The 24,875-nt window shown below is 36.3% G+C and overlaps 2 protein-coding genes across 3 annotated transcripts in view; one reads left to right on the top strand and one right to left on the bottom strand.

Moving 5' to 3' along the window:
* Positions 1-307: 307 nt before the first annotated feature.
* Positions 308-14,951, bottom strand: LOC127848139 (uncharacterized). The gene is made up of 8 exons (XM_052380443.1): positions 14,861-14,951; positions 13,898-14,288; positions 7,947-8,194; positions 5,158-5,278; positions 4,649-4,804; positions 2,739-4,267; positions 1,550-1,641; positions 308-904 (listed from the first exon to the last, which is right to left on the bottom strand). The coding sequence occupies exons 1-8, from the start codon at positions 14,930-14,932 to the stop codon at positions 745-747; spliced, it is 2,769 nt and encodes a 922-aa protein (XP_052236403.1). The 5' UTR covers positions 14,933-14,951; the 3' UTR covers positions 308-744.
* An 8,769-nt stretch (positions 14,952-23,720) lies between these two features.
* The window catches only part of LOC127848263 (uncharacterized), a 59,672-nt gene continuing 58,517 nt past the window's right edge, over positions 23,721-24,875 (top strand). For both annotated transcript variants that reach the window (XM_052380620.1, XM_052380627.1), the window contains exon 1: positions 23,721-24,038. The gene's annotated coding sequence lies outside the window, so the exon portion shown is untranslated. The remainder of the gene's footprint in view (positions 24,039-24,875) is intronic.

Here is a 24,875-nt window from a genome sequence, read left to right as displayed (position 1 = left end):
GTCTTTGTATTAGGATCGGAGATAGTGTTCGTGTGTCGTATGAATAGATATCGTTGCAGGAATTCAAATAAACCGTTAAACTAAGTTTAGATGCACATCGTACATGTATGGTATACATGCTGGCGAATTCGGCTGTACAGCCGTTTTCAATTTCAGAATTCAATATCCGGCTTATTTCGCATTTTTCGACATATGGTCTTCTTAACTTTTATTTTAATTTATATTGAAATATATATATAATAAGTTTTTTACACAGTTTATATAAATTCATAAATATTTGACAAAATCGTATATACCCGCTTTAATGGTTATTGTTCATGTTTTGGTAGAATAAAGTTTCATACGAACACAAGTTTCATACAAATATACATGTACATAGATTAAAAAATATATATTATACATTAAGTAGCATTCAAAATAACACTCCTGACTGAAAATGTTTTTCAAAATAACGGTTCATTTATGGGTGATATTCAAATTATAAAGCGTTTGTAATTTACTTAATTCATAATTGGAAAAATAAATGTTTAACAAACGAACGTGTAAAAAGTGCAGAGGTACCTTTTACTCTTTACGGTACAAAGTGTGGATCTCAGTAGGGGCCAATTTATATTCAACAATTTTTCCTGGCTATCATAGTTATTTAACACTTTTCTCGTTGGTATAGTTTTATTATGAAGTACATTATTGACATGGTTAACAAGTACGAAAATCTGTGAAAATTCCATGAACGATCAACGCTGTTCAGTCGTTGACGACGTAAATATCGTGTTTTATGCCGTCGTCATCGTCGTGTTCTATGCCGTACGACGGGTTGGTGAATTCCGGTTGGACAGAGAAATGCTCCCGGTCGAAATCAATGACTTCATCGGGGGAATTGCGTAGAGTTCTAGAGGCGCGCTTTCTGCAATGAAAGTCATGTACTTCTCTTAGTTGAAAATGTCTTTTAGATGCTTTTCTTATCATATTACCAATATATAGTATAATATCTTTTAACGTTTTTATTTTGTAAGAGAATTGTTTAGTATTTCTAGTTGATATTTATTTGTATTCTTTAATATGTTGTTTTTCATATATAGTTTTGTACCTGCTTATGTTTCAACGTTTTGGGTCGTATTCTTCATAGGACGTTTTGTCAATATTTTTTATATAACGTGCCCCAGGTATTAATAAATTGAATAATCTGACCAAAGTATTTCAATTTTCATTTTATAATTTATTGTTCTATCAACTTAACGCACTAAAATTGTCTGGGCCCATTTTGATAAAACTTGTAAACGGATTGGGGCCTCCCCTGTGTGGTTCTTGACTCATAAAGACGTGTTCGTTGGGTTACGAGAGATGACACGAGCTACAGGAGAAGTTCGAGACACGACCCTGTGTCTTGTAGTACAAAGCACTAAGTACAATGTACATTTGTTTAAAGTTAAATGCGAAAGACATGAAAGTAGATTAGAACTGAACGTGTGATAGAGCAAGCGAATTTTATTTTCTGGCTCAAGCATGTCACTACTAGACCATGCATTCGCTTCATGTACTCAGTACTCACCTTTTCCGTCTTAAAACCGACACTGTAGTTACCACAACAGTTGCTATGATCACCAGTCCTAGAATTCCGAACACAACTGCAACCCAGGGAAACTACAAATTTAGAATTTCGAAAATAATTATTTATGAATACTTTTATGTTAAGAAGTGAATTATAAAATCGAACTAAAAGAGAAATAAAATCTAACGTCACATTTTTTCTGCAGTAGCTTTTTAAATATTGCTGACCAACATAAAATAAAACTCTTTTTTGATTTTGTTCTATTATAAGTGTTTAATCTTTAGTGGAAAGGAGTGAGACTTAATTTAGTTTTTTTTATGTAAAGGCAGTCAATAAAATAACAAAAGTATCCCTTTCCGGTGATGCAATAAAACAAATAATCTTTTTTTATATTTTGAATAATGGTCTCATACTAGTATTAGTCACTCTTTAGACGTTTTATACCGTAACAATGTTCTCATCGATGTGTAGTAATTGAGTAAACACAACATTCCAGCTCTATGTTAGATTACAAGAAAAAAAGGCCTTGGATTCCGGACGTAATATTTAGGTGCTGCTTCTGGTGCTTCCAGCAGTATAGTGTCATGTGTTTTGACACGAGCAAAAATGATGTTTTAACCAAGTTTTAAACGGCCTTCACAAAAGGTCACGGTCATTAAATTGAAACGCACATGTGTTTACGTGGACAAGCTGAACACACTATATGGGATATAAATACACTGAAATATATGGGATATTCATACGCTGAAATATATGGGATATACATACGCTGAAATATATGGGATATACATACACTAAAATATATATGGGATATACGTACACTGAAATATATGGGATGTACATACACTGAAATATATGGGATATACATACGCATAAAAGTATTACACCCAATTTTTGTTTACTGTGTGATCGTATTTTTTTTTCATTTAAAAACAGCATCATTACATCGAAAAGAAACGAATTAGTCTATGACATGTACGCTCATTTGTCTGTAACACGGGATCTAAATGCTACACTATTTTCAGTTTCTCAATATTGAGCGACCACTACATTGTTTTTATAGAACTGTATCGTCGTTTACACTATTAAAATTTACAAGTTTGTATAGAATCTATATGTTTGAGTTGTCACCAATACATTAAGCAGAATATCTTTTTCAGTGCGACTTATTTATACAAAACGGACTCACGTTTTGCCCTTCTTTATTGGCAGTATCATTTGGCGGGCCCTTTGGCACTTCCGGTTCTTCACTTCCTGGCGGCATATCGACGATGACCCCATCGACACAGTTGCTGGACCAATCTGAACAACTTTTTGAAACTGTTATGGGCTGCATTTGCGTTGATAATACGTTATGATTATGATTAGTTATCACCGTTCGAGTTTGGATATGCGGGGATTTAATTATAGATGAGGTTTGTAAAATGCTGCTGATAACTATTTCACTTTTCTCCTCATTTTGGACACGTTGGGTGAACGTCAACGTCATTCTTTCTGAAATTGGTGGCAAGTATGGAACAAAATCTGAACTGTATGATGGCTGGATTAAGCTTGCGTCCACAAGGGCTCGAGAATTCGATATTTTTTCTATGTTAACCGTTAAAGAAACTGCGTGTGGTTTCTCATTAGCCGTAGAAAAAGCTGAGGATAGTTGTCCATAAGCTGTGTCTATGTCGTTTGCAGTTATTAACGAGCTCGCAGCGTTGCTGGTCAAATGCGTTATTGTCGACGCAGAATCGCGGGGTGACGGATTCGACACGGGTGCGGTACTCGTTGTATGTTCGTTAATTGAAAAACGTGTGAATGAAAATGACGCAGACAGCAGAGCTGGACTGTCAGTTTTCAGAGGGTGATGTCCATGCGTGGTAAAATGTGTTGATGAAAAATACGTCCACTGAACTAACTCGGCCCTGTTTGACCTGTAATTTTCTTGGCTGTTAACAGAGGTGTTGTATGGCGGAATCGCATTATTGGAATGTCCAGCATATGTGAGGGAATAACTGCCAAAGGATTGGAATGTGCTGACATGCAAAACTGAGGATTGGATAAGAGAGGTTCGAGTAGCGGTATATGAATGCTTTTGAGATTCTTCTGTAGTACTATCGGAAGTTCCACATTCAGAAAAACAAGTCGTGTAGCTGCTAGATGTATCGGATGATCTTAAATGAGGAATGGTTAATTCGCTCTGGTAGATTTTGAGCACAGGATCAGTTAGTGTTGCAATGTGGTGACTTGATGTTACTGCCAACTCGTTGATTGTTATTGGCAAGTTGCTTGGGCTTTGTGTGTCAGATTTCTGGTGTGTTTCAGATGAGGTCCGAGGTCGGATTGTTGTTGATGTTATTAAACTCGAATCAAAATTAGTTAATATGGTCGGTGTAAAAGTTGTCGTGGTAGTAATACGCACGAACGATGGCGTATCCCTGCTACCTTCAGGCGTGGGTTCATTGTTGCTCTTGGTAACATAACTGCTTTTAATTGAAGTAGGTTTTTTACTGGAGTCAGTACTGCTTGTTAGCAGTGATTGGCTTTCGGTCAGGCCTCGAAATGTTGACTCTGTGGCAAGTTGTGGGCTTATGTAAGCAAGGGTTACCACAACGTGTTGGTTAACTTTGTTTTCACATTGATGTCCCGTGTATCGCTTGTCACATATACAAACGTATCCTTGATCGTGGTCGACGCAGGTTGCATTATGGTGGCACGGGCCGCTTGAACAACCTACAACCATACGACCAATAATCGACATTGCAATAACATGTTCATTTAGACAATATTTATTTTTAGAGATTGATAAAATATTTTTTTTTAAAGAAGATACAACGTATAAAATGGTATTGTTCAACACTGAACTAAAAATAATTTTTATTGCAAAAAGACCGAATATGTTATTCCCCAGTGAAGAGCAATTAATAATGACCTTGTGCTTCAAATATGTGTCACATTTATTATTAATACATTTTCAAGAATACAGCATGCCATTGATCAAGACGTACATTGCACACATACATGTAATATGATAAAATTGTACTCCATAAAATACCTATTGGTTCATATGGATTTCAGAAACTAGAACATAAATATGTTTACTGATTAAAATACCTATAGCTATCTCACAGTACTGCCCTTTAAAGGAATGTCGACAACAGCACCCGCCATGGAAACACTGTCCGCCATTATTACAGGCGAGTCCATTCCCGCACTCTGGGTCTATTTGACTGGGAAGATGTCTAATGTCACAATTTGGACCGCTCCAGCCTGATATAAAAGTCAAGTTGAAAATAGACTAACGAATTAATAATAATAATAATAATAATAATAATAATAATAATAATAATAATAATAATAATAATAATAATAATAATAATAATAATAATAATTGTTATATAACTATTATTCTTATTTAAACGAGACCTCTACACTTTATAAAAAGTGCTGCATGTAATAGAAATAATCATACGCAGCTAATAAATATGTATATCGGAGAAATTCTTGTGGCCTAATCTCTCACGGTATGAAGTTTTTGAAAAACGGAAATATATTAAGACACGTATAATGGGTTTCAACGATATTAACATTTATGCTCGCGTAACGTCTGTCAATACACTGACCTGCATCGCAGACTTTCCCGCCATTTTCAGGGTTGCACGTGAAATGGCCATCGTTACATGTGTCACGTGCCTCACATTCTGTCTGACATTTGCTTCCGTACAAATTTTCTGGACACACCGTCTGTAAAGCCGCAAAGCAATTATTAGAGAAAAAAAGCTGACGTCGATTAAAAACGTATTTATCTTTTCTAAATCCTTGTATGAGTTATCGTTATAGTCAAAAGCTGTTAAGTTCAGCTCGATTGCATTACAAACCTTAAGATTATTCAGACACGAATACTCCAAGGGAGGGGTATTAACCAGGGACCTCCTGATCGCTAGGCGGACTCAATATCTGATACGCGACCTCGATCTTTCCGAGTTTCATAGCGTCAAAAAGCGTAATTATATAAAGATCGTAAAACTAGACTTGTAACAAATCGTAGATGCATTCTGTAAAAAAAAGCTATTTTGTAATACATGTATTTTTTAAAAAACGTTTGAAGGTGCGATTTATTTCATGAAAAGGTCTACAGTACTTAGGATAAGCGTACGACCGAATCTAACGAATCTTACGTAAGATCTTCCTAAGATCTGTTAATAAAACGGCCTCTAGAAGTATATTTTTATAAAGCGGCTCAATTACGCGCACTATGCAATCCATGTGCAAACAGGTTATGAAGTCATTAAAATGTTACTTAGTGCCGAATAAGTAATTTGATACAAAAATATTGTCGATCATACCATTCTACTGTTACAAAATATTTAAACGGTGCGTGAATACTAAAAAGGGAAATATATCAATTGATCCGCATTTCAGAATAACATATCCAGTAACCTATTAGCATACTTAGAGTGTACATTATTATGTCGGTAAAGAATTCATTTAAAAAGAAAACTTGTTCTTGTTTGCTAGATATCAATACATTTATCTTTATTATAAATTATAAAATCGTTTAAAGCGACTTACTCGCATATTTGTTATACCCCAAATATTGTATGAAATACACTTACGCAGCAAGCTATCAGCCCAACATAACATAAATAGCAAGAATACAAATGAAATACAATTTCGCCTTTCCCAGATTCGAATCCGCGAATCTTTATTATAAGACTTGGCATTCGAGAGATTTAAACGATGCATTTACAAAACACTTTATTTTTTCCAATTCATCGATAAGAAGTATTAAAAACACTGATTTATTTTTTGACTGATTGTTATCCTTAAACGAACACATTTTTTAAATGGTTGCTTGTTTGGATTCATGCTGCATTTATTAAATGGAATCTATAATAATTATTCTTTATTAGGCTACAGTATTTAATTGTAAGATTGTCACGTAGGAAAAAGTAACTATCATTATTATAATACAATTCATCTGCTAGTAGCATCGAAAAGCAATTATATTTTTGATTGCGGTATTAAGAAGTCGCGAACAAAGTCTCCATATCTCGTATAGGATGTAGATTATAATATAAAATAAGTATGTGTCAGTGGATGCAAACGGTCGTTACTACATTACTGTCTAACATCATGCTCGGAATCTACATTCTCGAAACATCTCATTTGAAAATAATAGTTCGAAGCGATATGAGCCTTGTTCTGAGAAAACTGGGCTTAATTCATGTGCGTAAAGTGTCATCCCAGATTAGCCTGTGCAGTCCGCAGAGGCTAATCAGGGACGACACTGTCCGCCTAAACTCGATTTTCAGTAAGGAGGGACTTCCTTGAAACTAAAAATACCATAAAATCGGAAAGTGCCGTCCCTGATTAGCCTGTGTGGACTGCACAGGCTAATCTGGGACGACGCTTTACGCACATGCATTAAGCCAAAATATCTCAGAACAAGACACATATTATCTCTCTAGGAAATTATAAGAAAGACGCAATATGTATCAACAGCACAGGGGCACGCGCTGATCTAAGTGCATACACTGAGAGGTTTGACATTTCTGTACCGGAGCAAAACTGTAAGACTATCTTTCGTGAACGATAAGAGCTGAAAATTCAAGTTTTTTATAGATATAGAATTACATTTAATCGTTCAGATAACTGGTGTTTGTGAATTTAAATAGAATACGCGTGAGTCGGATGTAATTTTATTAATATATTTTTTAGATTTTCAGGTTGTGGCACAGTACTCCAATTTAAGTCTATTATTAGTTCAAGGTCAGCCTGGTTTCTGTCAGTCTGTTTACGGGGTCGATTCTGCTGGTATTTTAAAGTGCGCAGTTTAAACGATTTTAAGGATAATCGCGTAAACGTACTTTAACATGAACAAATATTTGATGTAGAACATGTTTAAATATAAATCACCGTGCCTCAATGAGCATTATGGTGAAATGGATCTCTGAAATACAGTGAATGTATTGTGTATTCATTACAAACAAGTTTATATGATTACATTTACTCTGTTATGGATATAATGAAATTAAAATTATCAATGACAGTTTTTCAAAAGTGCTTAATTCCTAAGAGACGGCCATAAGCGAACGTTCTATACAAGTGCAACAGATCATGAGTTTTATGTGTAGATTATAACGAGCCCTTTTAATTTGTCAAATTATGCTCTTAAATGGGAAGAAATAATTGGTTACTTAAATTGTATTGGTATCTCTAACCGATGCCGATGTAGTCAACGATGATGCTGATCACAATAATGAAAAAAGCGAATTTATAAATAATGATAATGATGACGATAATTAGATGATAACGACGACAGTGACTATTATGATAGTGACGGTGGTGGCGGAAGGTACGGGGACGATGATAACGTAAAATACAAATTAAAAAATTAAGAGTCACCTACCAAATTATGCAGAGACGTTCTTAAATCAATCTCGCATTTCTGTCCTGTAAACCACTTAGGACAGAGACAAAACACGCTGTCCCCAATTTCAAAGCAGCGGCCTTTGTTCAAGCATGAGCCCGATTGGCAGTTTGAGTCAAGTGACGGGGTGGTTTGCGCATGCGCAGTCGATGACAACTCACAGCGGTTTCCGGTGAAGCCATGTTGACACAAGCATGCGAATCCGCCGATCAGGTCTTTGCAAATTCCTTAAAAAATATTGATAGGTAACACTAACACTTGGCAAGGCGATACTAGTATTGTGTAGCTGTGATAAACTTGTTAAAAACAACTCTTATGTGAACAAGCGGCATAGAAATGTTAAACGTAGAACGATACAAATTTCACATGCATAACTGTAGGTAATTTTGAATGTTTATAGCCCTTCACTGGAAAGACATGCGTACAGGCAGACGTAATTCCTCACGAATTGATTCTCAGCTGAATACTTGACAACTTACTCTAATGTTTTGGCCATTACAAGGCTAATTTAGCCACCTAAGACGGTCATTTATCACTAAGGTATACTTACATTACTTTTTGTAACAAGAATACGTATACATTCGTTTGTTCAGACAGACAGACGAACAGACTTCCATGGTGAATCAAGTATAATATGATTGTGGATTTAAAATGTTCAATAACATGCAGAATATTAAAAAATATCTGTTATCAAACGAGTTTCATATTATACTAGAAACTATGGCGAAATACAGCGAATAGCAAAAAAAGCAGTATCGCTGAGGTTGAATCAGAACCAAGATACGATTCAAGGGGGGCAACTTACACGATTTGCAGAATTGAAAGATTTTTATTTACTTCCCTTTATATTTTACCGCGCAAATATTACTATAAAAATTGTAATGTTATACAAATTGTTCGTGACAATAGACCAGTTTCACAATACTACCGCTGTTGCTATTTTTAGTTATCACGTGACGCGTCGAATTTCAGAACGAGGCTGAACGTGTATAGATCTTTGGCGGAGCAAATCGATGATTATAAACCAGTTGAATTTCGTTAATTTCATTCGGGATTTCATGAGCACTGACACTGGTTACAATTACGGCAAACATATGCATACATGGATGTGTTGTTAAGTCACTAATTGATGAGGGGTTATGAAATAAACATTCTCACACCCAAGTCATATTTCAAAGTCATAGTTCTTCAGTTTTAAATAATTATGCCCCCCTTCGAAGAAGAGGGGGTATATTGCTTTGCTCATGTCGGTAGGTCGGTCGGTACGTCCACCAGGTGTCAGTTCGTCCGTCCACCAGGTGGTTTCCGGATGATAACTCAAGAACGCTTGGGCCTAGGATCATGAAACTTCATAGGTACATTGATCATGACTCGCAGATGACCCCTATTGATTTTGAGGTCACTAGGTCAAAGGTCAAGGTCACGATGACTCGAAATAGTAAAATGGTTTTTGAATGATAATTCAAGAATGCATACGCGGCCAACAGGGCACACTCTGAACAATATTACTGAAGCAACTGGTCTGTAATCCTAAATCTATAATTATCAGTCCAATGAAACATCATCCTTTTAGTAAAATACAGTGGATCAGTAAAAATATTATCAAATTTTGAGATATTTTGTATATTTTGTATATTAAATATTGTGTTAATGTTTAATTTTGTTGATTTATATAAATATAAGCAGGACAGTGGAGGTAATACACTACAGGGGAAACAAATGCAATAAGTTTAAATTTATTGTTACAGATTTGCCTCCCTTGTAATATAATTAAATTTTACCAAATGTAAGGCTAACAGAATTTTTGTAATGCATACTACTACTACTACTACTACTACTACTACTACTGATACTTCTACTACTACTACTACTACTACTACTCTGCTGCTGCTGCTGCTGCTACTACTACTACGACTACGTTACACTACGACATACGACGACGACGACGACTACACGACGACGACTACTACGACGACTAGACTACACTAACGACCACGGCGACGACGACGACGACGACGAGGCGGCGGCGACCACCACCGACGACGAAGACGACTCGACGACTACTGACGTACTACGACGACACTACTCTACTACGACTACTGAAGACGACATACGACACGACGACGTATTACGACAAAACGACTACGACACACGACTACGTACGACTACGGACAACTACTACTACGACTACTACGACACTACTAGACTACTACTACTCCGAACTACAACAACTACTACTACTATGTTCTCTGCTACCACCACCACCACCACACCACACCACCACCACCACCACCACCACCACCACCACCACCACCACACCACCACACCACCACCACCACCACCACCACCACCACCACCACCATTTACAGTGACAAAAAACGTATTCAAACAATGGCGCTACTACACTTATAGCCCATATAGGGGGGCATGCATGTTTTACAAACAGCCCTTGTTGATAAATCAGTTAATTGTTGGTGCTTGTTTTCTGTATTTCATGCTGAATATAACTTAAATTCTCAAAGGTATGTTTGTTAGACTGTAATATTTTTCACGAACGATCGAACGTGTAAAATGTGTGTTGACTCAATCATAAGAAAAGGCAATAGAAAATGCAAAGCACATGATAAATGTTGTGCCATTTTTCGTTAAATTTTTATTAATGTTCTTTTACAGTGAAATACAATATTGAAGAATTCTTTTATACAGGTGAAAAAAACGAACGTGGAGCGAACTGATCTGTTTATGCATGCACCTTGATGTCTCTTTAAACGTGATTATGAGTGATTAATATATGCCACATCATGTCATAAATCTCTATTGTGTGTGTGGGTGTGTCTTGATTTGTCGGAAACATTCATTAACCCCGTTGTGGTCAATGAAAATTCTTATTTTAATACACTAACGAACACTCTTTATAAGACTTTGTAAGGACGGAGTTTTATTTTAGCGGTACCCGCTATAAATAGGTTTCGTATAGGTTTTAGCATAAAAGCTAATAAGTATTTCAAATGTATATATAAGTATTAAGCACTTAATTATGTTTCCGAATATTCTTTCACCGGGAAAATTTTCCTTCGCTAATTTAGACAAGGCGGATATTAGTTCATACGTTATTTTAACTACCCGGACATTCATTCCCACGCTATTTAGACATCCCTGACAATCGTTCCAACATTATTTTGACAGACCGGATGTATATACTCCTACATAGTTTTAACGCCCAGAATTCTGCATTTTGGCAAATTACAGATCTCAGTGTAAGTCGATATATTCGATAATTTTAAACGTTATCATGATCACGATAAAATCTTACAACAATATAAAATATACACAAAATATGAGAACATTATTTTTAACTATTTCAATAACGACATATTAAAATACCGGATAAAAGTGCCATATTATTTTGATAAAATGTCATAATAATGACCGGGATAGCAATTATTCAGGAACGAATATCCGGGCTGTCCAAATAACGAAGGAACGAATGTCCAGGCTGTCAAAATTATGTAGGAACCATTATGTGCATTGTGCATTGTCAAAATAACGAAGGCACGAATGTTCAGGTTGTCAAAAACATAGGGACGAATGTCCGCCTGTGTGAAAAATAGGCTTGGACGAATGTCCAGCATTCACTGTATTATTATGATAAAAACTGGCTTATATCTATACAGTATTTAGTTTGAGTATTTGGCGTTATATTAGTCTTAGAGATGACTATATTAGTCTTAGAAATGACTACGTAATACTCCTACCACGATAAGACATTGGGGTACCATACATGGTGTTCAATGACCAGGCATCTACCACGGGTGGTTTATGACACCATGCTGTTATTTAGTATTTGTCGGCACAGTATCTGATCATAACAAGCTGATTGGTTTATCCGGAACACAGGGGCTACTTAGTCACAGATGTATCAATAAACAAGATAGATCTTTTTTTAAACAGCGCGATAAAACAGCTCTACCAAACCTTGCCAAATGTGTGAAAAAATGGAGAAAACAAGTACTTTATCAAATTAATCAAGACAATTTATTTAATGTATCGACACTTATAATGTGAATTGCATATTTATATCTAATTCTGACAATGTCATATTGTGTTTTCCATGTCGTTACATCGCCGAATGTTCAAAAGAGTGAAAGGCTGAAATCACATGCGGCGTTGCGCGGGAGTATTGGAAATTTATAGGTTACGCATGCGCAATTAATTTCCTTCTATATTACATATAAAATAGTTGAAGTTCGATATCAATTTTTACCATGATCAAGCGCATACCCACTATATCATCATACATCATTGGAAAGATAAATGCATAATCTTTTGAAAAAAATGCATGTCATTAAATTCTATACGCGCTTACTCAAAATATTTACCTTAGAATAGGCAAACCTGTTTTGACAGCTGTGCAGACAACCATTTTGGGCTCAAATAGTATGACCTACTTTCAAAGCCGGGAACCATCAACACAAAATGTAGAGCACAAAAAATGGCTTATTTTCTTATTGCTTACAAATATACCTTCAAGTTGATACCAAAACTAACCATTTGCAATGTATTTTACAAATCCTAGGCAGCATGCACTCAACAATGTGTGCTAAGTATCAAACTGACTGCATGTAACCCTAAAACAGGAGTTCCGGTTTGGGGTTATGTGACCTATACACGTTCAGCCTCGTTCTGGAGTTTTGCGAGTCACGTGACTTTGCGCTCTTATCAATTTTGGTCTATTGTGAAAAGGGTCTATTCAAAAAGGAGAAAAAAAATACTACTTACGAAACAGTATTCATCCCTGTATATTTGGAAATAATTGTTTGCATCACATATATATAGTTTAACTTAAACAAGAAAGTATCACGGAGGATTTATCCCCGCCACGGGTGGATTGTTGTCGAAATATTACAAAACAAATTTGCGATTTTCAAGTGTAACAAGTGCTACGGCACCGAAAAAATATCGGTCCTCTACCTGGTTAATATTGAAGGCACATGACAAAATAAGCACTCACCAAATTGCGTTTAAAAAGTTCAACAAATATTTGATTTTTAGCAGGACCCTTTCATTAATTTCTAATATCTATGTCCATAGCAATCACAATGTTGGTCTGAAGAAATAATATGCGTACTACCCATTGGCCCTCTTTCCACAAATCGAGTTTCATCCAAATTGCTAAAGTTAAAGTCGGAGCGAACGCTAGTTTCAGATTTCACATTTCTCTTATTTCTTAAGCCGTAGCTACTATATATTTGTAATAGCGTATGCATGCATTTTACGTGCATATTCCCCATATGGCCCTTTATTAACTTATTCAGTTTCATAAAAATAAATGATATAATTTTAAGCTGTGGCAGGATCCGGGTTTTGGTTTTGCCCGATGAACAAACTTAAAGATCGTGCATAATGCATGTTTCTATTCGATTATCATATTTTATCAACCTTACTTAAGTACTTTTGAATTTGTCGCAGAATCCAGATTTTAGTCTGCACATTTGTAGCAATAACAAAACAAATCTGACAAAACGAAGTAACGTGCACATTCATCATATAGCAATCTATACACATACATAGTTTCATCAATCTTGCTTTAGTAATGTTTGATGTATCGCAGATTCCAGTTTGTGACAGACGCACGCATGTGCGGACTGAATGAAATCAAACAGTTCTATCTTCATACGACTTTTGGCTAGGGATAATAACGATTGTAAAAGGAAGAAACTGTCAAAGCCCTATGCATTAAAACGGTCTGTATAACTAAATATAATATGGAATAACCACACCGCCTCAACCCGACCCCACGCCATACACACACAGATCGGAATGAAAAATAAGAGTGTATAGGGTTAGTGAAAACAAATATGAAATGTTATGCCTTTGATCATGTTGCATGAAACTATTCCCTTACTTACTATTGATTTTTTTTGCCTTACCCGCATTCATACATGAGTCGTTCCTGCATTCAATAATCTCCACCTCGCACAACTCGCCCGTGTATCCGCCAGAACAACAACAACGACCGGATATGCACGTTCCGCCATTGCGGCACTCGCTGGCAGGGCACGTCAAGTGAAACTCATTTTCGGTGTCGCGTTCTTCGGGAATTTCGCACGCATCTCCTTTGTAACCCGGACGACATAGCTTATTTCCGGTCAATGGATCGCACGTGTAATGGCCATCGACGCAAGAATCGCGTGGCACACAGTACTTACACGACGGTCCGTATTCGTTTGGTTGGCAGTGTGGCGAGTCCTGTGCCGCAAATGACGTCAAACCAATAGTCTCATCAGTACTAATCGTGTGAGGGGAGATAAATCCGCTTGTCTGCATGAAAGAGAAAACATGGAATATGTATACAGCATTGGAACCCTCGTTCGCTCAAATGCGTCATTGTTCTGTATGTAAACCTATTTAACTTAATTAGATTGCATAGCACTTTTTGGTATTATAAAATATACTAGAGGACTATTTTCTGGGTAGAGGCAGTACTTGGAGTAGAATTATAGCTACCACAGTGGAGATCGATCTCGAAACCTCCATAGCGACATACAGAAGCCATAAATATGACGCCACCAGCTGCACAAATGCGGTTATAATCGTTATGTAAATTTAATGTTTCAAACACGGAATTTCTGTCATGAGTTTTGATGATGATATTTATATAAAAACATGTTCAACAAATTCAGTGAAAAATACTTTTTACCTATATTTGCTCATTACTCTTATAATCAAATTCAATTGATTTTATCGAATAATGCCTATAAGTTAACTATAAATCAGTAACCATAATAATGTAAAATCTGTATTTTCCTTTTTAAAACTAGTAAATTGGTCTTAAAATGAATTTAAAACTACAGTCAACCCCATAGAACACATTATTTCAATAAGTAACTTACTTGACACATGATTTCCTTTGAAAACAACACAACGATTAATAATTTAATTATACGAGCATGTGTTAAAATCATTTTTCTAGCGAATGTATCACTAAACATTCAAAATACAGGAAGAAATTTATCTTTGACACAAAAAGGGCGAAATCTTTTCCACTCTTCGCGTTTGTGATTGTTAACTCCTTTAAAGGAAGTGAACAAGAAATAATGTCGGGCTTCACTATATCCAGAATGAATATGAATCCCGTATAAAACATAGTAGTGAACGTGAGAGGCAATTTAATATAAAGTACAGGTACTATTAACTTATATGTTTAGCTTTTAATTTTAATGAGAATTAGTGATAAAGATGATGATATAAAATATAGTGGACAGTGTCCTGATTATATGTGTCTTGTTCTGATAAAACTGGGCATTATACATGTGCGTAAAGTGTCGTCCCAGATTAGCCTGTGCAGTCCGCACATGCTAATCAGGGACGACACTTTCCGCCTAAATTTGATTTTCGGTAAGGAGGGACTTCCTTGAAACTAAAAATACCATTAAAGCGGAAAGTGTCGTCCCTGATTAGCCTGTGCGGACTGCACAGGCTAATCTGGGACGACACTTTACGCACATGAATTAAGCCCAGTTTTCTCAGAACAAGACACATATTATAGTGGACCAAAGCACATGAAAAGGTTGCCGTGGCGTAATGGAGAAAAAGTTCGACTAGCGATCGGGCGGTCACGGGTTCGATCCCCACTCGGGGAGCGTTCTCTAGATCACCAAGTACTGGTTATAGGCCCAGGAAACGGACTCGAGGGCGTTTGTATAAGCCTGAGGCTTTCGATGCAATCGAGCTTAAATAAATAGATTTAAACTAAAAGCACGTGAAATCGATAATGGTGTGGTTGATGATCACACTGATGACCTTGATGATCATGATGGTTCTGTTGAAGCTGCCACTGCTGCTGATGAAGATTATTGAGTGGCTGTTGCAGATGTTTCTGTTGTGGTTTTCATATGTGTTGCTTCTGATCATTATTGTTATAAAGTTGGTTGTGAAAATGAAGATGCCAATGAAGAAGAAATGATGATGAAGCTATTGATTATGATTATGGTAATTATTAGGATTGCGTAAATGATATCGAATGTGCTGTAGTTTCTGATGTTGATGTTGTGATGGTGATGATGATGATGATGATGATGATGATGATGATGATGATGATGATGATGATGATGATGATGATGATGATGATGATGATGATGATGATAATGGTGATGATGATGATGATGATGATGATGATGATGATGATGATGATGATGATGATGATGATGATGATGATGATGATGATGATGATGATGATGATGATGATGATGATGGTAATGACGACGAAGACGACGACGACGATGATGATGATGATGATAATGATGATGATGATGATGATGATGATGATGATGATGATGATGATGATGATGATGATGATGATGATGATGATGATGATGATGACGACGACGACGATGATGATGATGATGATGATGATGATGATGATGATGATGATGATGATGATGATGATGATGATGATGATGATGATGATGATGATGATGATGATGATGATGATGATGATGATGAAGATGGTGATGATGATGACAACGACGACGACGACGACGACGATGATGATGATGATGATGATGATGATGATGATGATGATGATGATGATGATGATGATGATGATGATGATGATGAAGATTGTTATGAGGATGAGTATGATGAATGTTTAAGTGAATGTTGAAATATGTTTCAGTAAACTGCGTTCAAGCCAGACACACGTCGTTTAAGGGTGAAAGGGGCGCAGTTCAGAATCCTAGAGTTGGAAAAAACATGGTAAACACAGAAACAGGCCCATTGAGAGCAGTTAAATACGTGACCAAATCGACAAGAAAGAGTAAATGAATTACTCGACATGACTACGCCCTATCTTTACATGAAATAAGAAAGAATGCGTAAATGAATTATTAAATACTGACGTATTTTGCGTGAGCGTTTATTTAAATTTTACTCGGCAGATGATGATTTCCTGCTCTTGGAAATTATTGATGACAATTCTTAAATGTATCACGTCAATACATTTTTTTTCAAAAATGATGCAGTTGGTAAGTGTTTCGTTACTGCTGCTGCTGAATGCATAGCTGTGATTGTTGTTGATGTTGTTGTTGCTGCTGCTGCTACTGCTGCTACTGCTGCTACTGCTGCTGATTTTTCTGATACTCTTTTGAATTCTTCTTGTACTGCTATCACTGCTTCTGCTGCTGATGAAAATAATTATAATAACTACAGCATCAATTATAATACAGATCTTTTTAAAACTATGTTAGTTAATCTAAAATAGACGACGCAAGGGCGGGGGGCAAAGATTTGTTGTGTATAAATCGCTCAAACAACGGTAATTACAATGCTATGTTAGCTCTGGGTTTAGTAAAAGATTAGGCGACATTAAATACCAGCATCGCCACGCAGTATGTAGGCTAGAGTTGTTCAGCTTCCGCCTAAAGGCCGCATAACCAAAACACTTTTAAAGAAAACTTTTCATAAATAGTTTCCTATATACATCTCACTGACCGAAATCCAAAAAAAGTATTGGATTCGGGAAAATGCCATTGCGTAATTGAGCCTTGTTCTAAGACAACTGGGCTTAATGCATGTGCGTAAAGTGTCGTCCCTGATCAGCCTGTACAGTCCGCACAGGCTAATCAAGGACGACACTTTCCGCTTAAATGGTATTATTATTTTTCTTTTAAAGGAAGTCCCTTTTTACCGAAAATCTTGTTTATGCGGAAAGTGTCGTCCATGATAAGCATGTGCGGACTGCACAGGCTAATCTGGGAAGACACTTTACGCACATGCATTATGCCCAGTTTTCTCAGAACAAGACACAATTTCTTATCATATTGATTATTTATATGAGGAAGCGAATGATTCTGTGAGTACATCCACTACGTATATGCGTGCGTACAAAGCGTCAAGATAAGTTTATACTTTTAAATAATTATTATTCTTGTGACATTAATATTTGTTGATATCGGGGCTTAATCATTCGCACCATGCACTTTGGAACAAAACATTATTACAAACGAAAAAGTTTTCAGAAAAAAATGAACGTCGTATAGTTTCACTATAACTGATGTCTCTTTAAAATGCATTGGCTTGTTTTTCGTTGACTGGTGTTTCTTTTCTTCTTTTTTTATTCATTCATTCGCTGATGTTTCCATTCACTAAGAACCTACGTATAGATTAAAATAGCTAATAAACAAAGCAAAAGAGCTCCCATTCTGAGCGTTACATTGCAAATTTTGGCTCTGATTTCATGGGCAAAATTATTTTTCACTTAGACATATTGGCTATCGGTTATTACTTTGGGCGATTGAACAAAGCATAAGTTATTACTGGCACTCGAGATCAAATGTGTCTTGTTCTGAGAAAACTGGGCTTAATTCATGTGCTAAAAGTGTCGTCCCAGATTAGCCTGTTCAGTCCGCACAGGCTTATCAGGGACGACACTTTCCGCCTAAACTTGATTTTCGGTAAGGAGGGACTTCCTTGAAACTAAAAATACCATTAAAGCGGAAAGTGTCGTCCCTGATTAGCCTGTACGGACTGCACAGACTAATCTGGGACGACACTTAACGCACATGAATTAAGCCCAGTTTTCTCAGAACAAGACACAAATGAGCCTCGTTCTGGGAAAACTGTGCTTAATTCATGCGCGTAAAATGACGTCCCAGATAAAGTTGTGCAGCCCGTACTGGCTAATCAGGGACGACTCTTTCCACCTAAACTGAATTTTCGATTAGAAGAGACTTAACTTTCTATGAAACAAATAAGTAAACGTGGAAAATGTCGCTCCTGAGATGGCACTGAACGCACATCAAATAAGCTCACTTTTGGCAGAACGCGACTCAAAATAACGTTTTATTATAGTTAGATTCATTAAAATTCATCGTCACACACATCTATTTCCTCGTAGTCTCACACGAAAACTGCATATTATAGTATGCAGATTGCTTTTGGTAACAAATCTATCGAATTAGAGTAAGAATAGAGTCCAGAACTGAAGCTGCAGCAATGGTATATTACACGTTTAACCCATTTATGCCTAGTGGACTGTCACATCCTTCTAAATTGGATCAATTTATTTCCAAAATAAGGGATGTCTAGTATATTTATTTCTATATTTAGAATATTTCGTACAGAAATTCCTTTAAGCAAACAGCGCAGACCCTGATGAGAAACCGGATCATGCGGCGTCTCATCTGAGTCTACGCCGTTTGCCAAGGCCTTTTTTCTAGACGCTAGGCATTAATGAGTTACTGTCGAAGAAATCAAAAGCATTTCAGAACTAACGTGATTTATTATCCGAAACCGCAAGGTTTTGCATAAAAGAGTCGAAAGATAAAATACCAAGAAATCTAACTCTTGCTACAGGTATTATGTTTATCTCATAAGGTTACCCCCCTTGCGTTAATACATTACAAACCTTCAACCGTACAATTATGCTATGAATCCAAAACCACTGTTGATACACCTTCTTAGAAAGGCGACCAATTTAATATAACATAATTATGCAGAAAGAAACCACCGACCAATGAATTTGATTATTCTAACCAGTTAAACAACACAAAAGGTGCAATGGATATTGAGGACGAATTTCATTTTGTTGATATAAGAACGAAATACATTTAAAAATATTACTATAATAATACATCCGTGATAAAGTATGTACAATTGCTTCAATCAACCAATAGACAGTGCCCCGGATAAGCTGCGTATCTGCGTCTTTCACCCTATTAAAATGTCTAAAAACGCAAAGAAATTCAATAACATGCGTATTGAAAACGCAACCATTTTGATTTGTACGCAAATTCGTCAAATTCGATGCGTACGACACAATAGCTTCAATCGAAAATGCTTTGCTCATTTTCGGAATTTTCTCTTTGAAATTATTATCGTCACGCGTCTTTATTAAGCAAGCGCCTTGATGACGGAGCATGAAAACAGTCAAGCTTTATTCAAACTCTCTGCGTTCTAGATTTCATAGTTAAATAAAGCGTCTGATCAAATTATTTTCCTCGACATACATGCGTTTTCAATCTGACTTTATCCGTCGCTCATTGTGCATGTATTTATAAAGCGCCTGTACTTTCAGTTTCTATAACGATGCGAAATAAAAATATCTAAGAGAGGTCGAAAGACGTCCGCTATTGTTGCTCAAAAATATCAGTCGATCGCAAACTGTTTCGAACCAAGAAAGCAAGAGCCAAATGATCATTCGTGTTATCGATTTTTTATGTTTTAAGTTTATATTAAGGACAGTTTCAATGATTAAAGATGTTATGAAACATCAGTTTATTAAAGTTAATTATGATACAGTGCTCCAGCTAGGCCTAAATCGAAGGGCGCCGCGCCCTGCCCTCCCGAACCTCCGCCCTGCCCCCCCGAACCTCCGCCCTGCCCCCCCCCCCTCAAAAAAAAAAAAAAAAAAAAAAATTTTTTTTTTTTTTTACATATGATAATTCATAAATCTCTTATTACATTGTAATTAGTTTAATCCTCATTGTAGACATTATATTTGAATGGTTTAATAATAATGGGAATAATACAATTATTTATAACATATAAATTAACATGCAAATAAAAGCATTCCAGAAACACCCGCGCGCTCGAACGTGCCCTTTTCACAAAATACTGCGCGTCGAAAGTGCCCTTTTCACAAAATACTGCGCGTCGAAAGTGCCCTTTTGACAAAAAAGCCACCCTGCCCTTTTCAAATTCTAGATGGAGCACTGATGATAGTTTAAAGTTTTATTGAATCAATACAAGTGAGCATCTTCCACAGAAGTAAAGCATCAATGATATAAAGGTATGCATTTTTATTAATCATTTCACCCTATTTCAAGAAGGAAATCACCCTATTTTTCTAAATCAATGGGTGAAAACACTATTTCTCAAATAATTATCTGGGGCACTGCAAAAGGTCTGAAATAATAAAACTTTGTTTATTTGTTAAAGAATCGTTGAGTATAAGATTGAATTTCTTAAATCGTATAACGTAATTTTCAAATTGTTCATCCTCTGTACTTCACTATACTAGTATATTTGTGCTGTAAATATGCATGTTTGTTGACACTTGTTTTCTGCGCATATACATGTTGACATATATCAATACCAACCACATGTGATGTTGACGATGTATTTTGTGCAAGTCAAATACAATGTCTGTCTGTCTGTCTGTCTGTCTGTCTGTCTGTCTGTCTGTCTGTCTGTCTGTCGTCTGTCTGTCTGTCTGTCTGTCTGTCTGTCTGTCTGTCTGTCTGTCTGTCTGTCTGTCTGTCTGTCTGTCTGTCTGTCTGTCTGTCTGTCTGTCTGTCTGTCTGTCTGTCTGTCTGTCTGTCTGTCTGTCTGTCTGTCTGTCTGTCTGTCTGTCTGTCTGTCTGTCTGTCTGTCTGTCTGTCTGTCTGTCTGTCTGTCTGTCTGTCTGTCTGTCTGTCTGTCTGTCTGTCTGTCTGTCTGTCTGTCTGTCTGTCTGTCTGTCTGTCTGTCTGTCTGTCTGTCTGTCTGTCTGTCTGTCTGTCTGTCTGCTATCATTTTATGCCTTGATTTTTCCAAATAGTACACAATTTTATATTAAACGTACTACAATACTGAAATCGCCCCAATGAAATTGGTCCATCAGTCTGATAACTTCTGCCATTTCCATAAATCAAAATCGATCCGATGTACCGAATTTGGGGGATTTATCGAGGGATTCCGAATTCCTGTCCAATTTGAAGGTGAACATATTCCTTTTATCTCCAATTTCGTTGTAACTAAATTAACAAGATGGACAGATTTCCGAGCTTATGCGTGGATCTGGTATTCTTCATCCCTTGGTGACATCCCGGAATTTCTTCGTCCGATTCTTTATTACAAAGGAATTAGAAAGTCACTGTCACGTGGCAGAGCTATGTTTTACTTGATAGATTTCCTTTCTTGGGAAACAATTCAACGGAAAGCATTTTAGCCCAAACTATTTTTATCAAAACTGTTATGAAGCAAAAACTTGTTGCGGAGTTCTTCGCCTAATCTGTTATAAAACGTTGGAAAGTTTGTTTTAAACGTTGAAATCAGTATTGTGTGCATGCTGATGTTTCTGACGAATACAATTATACTTTACATGTGCAACAAACATAACCATGCTGATTGTTTTAACCCAAAAAACGTTATGCTTCGAACAAAAAATAATCGAATAAATTTGTCTAAATAGATTCTACAACGCCCTTTGTTTAAAATACAATTTTTGGTGCACGTCGTGTCCAAACCCCTAAATCCCCACTGCAGGTTACACTATCCATATGCACTTGTTAATGTTGTTTTTACGATGCATATCAATCTTTGAAAAAGTGGTGCAGTATGAAATTCGTCCTCATCTTCGTATTCTTATTATTCTTCGTCATCGTCTTATTATCCTAAATCATCATCATCATCATCATCATCATCATCATCATCATCATCATCATCATCATCATCATCATCATCATCATCATCATCGTCTTCGTCATCATCACCATCATCATCGTCGTCGTCATCATCATAATCATCATCATCATCAACAGCAGCAGCAGCAGCAGCATCATCATCACCATCATCATCATCATCATTATCATCATCATCATAATCATCATCATCATCATCTTCTTCTTCTTCTTCATCATCATCATCATCATCATCATCATCATCATCATCATCAGCATCGTCATCAGCATCATCATCGTAATGATCTAGTAGCAGCTAAAGTGATGAATGTAGCGGGAATGAAATGTAGACACAATTGAATGAAATGATTTCGTGTCACGAAAGTTGTTATAGATAAATTTTAATATTTGAATTATTAGATTTAATTGGACTGTCACAAATCTCTTACCGTTTAAATAAATTGAATTGCATATTAAATTCCTAAAGAGTGCTAAATGACAGCTTTGATAAATGTTATTTGAATGACATTCCTTGTCATGTATTAACTAACCGGCTAACATTTTATGTCATCCTTTTAAAAAGCCGACATAATCCACTTATGTAAAAACCGTCATCGAAGAAAATATTTTGTCAATTATAAAAACCAATTTTGGTCCGCATTTCAAGTGGACTGACATTATTTATATCTGAGATATAACACATTGAATGCGGAATGTGCTATAAAATTCTTGGCCCATATTTGTATAAACCCCCTTCAAATACAGACAAAATACATGCTTATGACATAAAATGCTGTTGATAATTAAACACTCAATCTGCGACATCATAAAAGCTAATGAAAAATCGCAGAACACGCGTGTACACACACATATGTATAGTCAAGGTTACAGTTTGAAAAGATTTAAAAGAAAGTATAGAGGTTATATTATAATATCCTTTTCCTGAACATATTACTGGCGATGTTTGATGATTTTGACGATGTTGTTGCTGCTGTTGTTCATGATGACGGTTCTGCTGATAATGATATTTCTGAAGTTATTGTTGCTGCTTTTTCAACAGCTGCTGCCGTTAACACAAAACGCAACACATAAAAACAGCCCAAATAAAACTACAATTCTTGGACTAATGTTCATGTACTTACATACAGACCTATCCGTCTAAGATGTTAATCAGTCAATGTACACATTAATTACCCCAATAATAATTGTACAGATGGGTAGTTTTGATAAGACCGGGCTATAATCGATCTGCCTATTAAGGCACATTAAGACCCAGTATTCACTGAGATTGGTGCATTGATAACACCAAAAACGTTGGCTTTAAATTAATGCCCTTCAATGTCAAACTATCTTTCAAAATAACAGACACCAATAATATAACTTGAACACCGCCTGAAGGGAGGAACTGCAAACTAAAGCATTTTTAAAGGCTTCAAATAAAATCGTTTACAGACCGTTTTGTGGGCCGCTTTGATGTTCAAATTTCGCTTTAATTGTTGAAACTTTCAAAGAACGAAAATGACTTACATACATTAGTTTCGTTTCGATATAAGTTTACTGCTCTGCGGAATGGATCGTAAAAGATAGGAAACTATTTCAAAATGTCAATGGATTAAATTAGACGTTAGTAAATGTTCGCAAAGGAAATTGTATCGTCTACGAGGATAAAGTAATAATAACCTGCAAAGAGGTAAGATTCTTTAATCGTTCAGTTATTTATGTTTATTTGTCACTCACATAATCATCATCATCAGCAGCAGCAGCAGCAGCAGCAGCAGAAACTTCATCATCATCATCATCATCATCATCATCATCATCATCATCATCATCATCATCATCATCATCATCATCATCATCACCATCATCATCATCATCATCATCATCATCATCATCATCATCATCATCATCACCATCATTCTCATCGTCATCATAATCATCATCATCATCATCGTCATTATCATCATCATCAGCAGCAGCAGAAAAAGAATGTCATCGTGATAAGAACCCCCATTTTCGTAACATCATCATAATCATTGTATTCACCCCAACTATCATCATCATCAGTAACAGTAAAAAATAAGTCATTTCAATCCAACTGTGAAGCCTATCGTAGTAGCAACAGCTGTCATCTTTGCACAAGTTACATTGACAGAGAGTGGCAATTTCATTATAGGTCTCAGCGGTTATGAACTTTTACCAATTCTCTTAGTAAATTAATACAACTTCGATAATGTCATCAACAAATGCAGTGGCAGCTGTTACAGTGCTAACGGTAACCTTATTATGTTTAACCCATTTATGCCTAGCGTCCTGAAAAAATGGCATTGCAAACAGCGTAGACCCAGATGAGACGCCGCAGAATGCGGCGTCTCATCAGGGTCTACACTGTTTGCTTAAACGAAATTCTGTAAGAAATATTCTAAAAATAGAAATAAATATACCAGACATCCCTAATTTTGGAAATAAATTGATCCAATTTACAAGGATGGGAGAGTCCACTGGGCATAAATGGGTTAACATCTGTTGA

Source organism: Dreissena polymorpha, chromosome 10 (genome assembly GCF_020536995.1).
Source record: "Dreissena polymorpha isolate Duluth1 chromosome 10, UMN_Dpol_1.0, whole genome shotgun sequence".
In the NCBI taxonomy this organism is placed as follows: Eukaryota; Metazoa; Mollusca; class Bivalvia; order Myida; family Dreissenidae; genus Dreissena; species Dreissena polymorpha.
The sequence above is the reverse complement of the archived record's forward strand: the minus strand, read 5'-3'. Positions and strand labels throughout refer to the sequence as shown.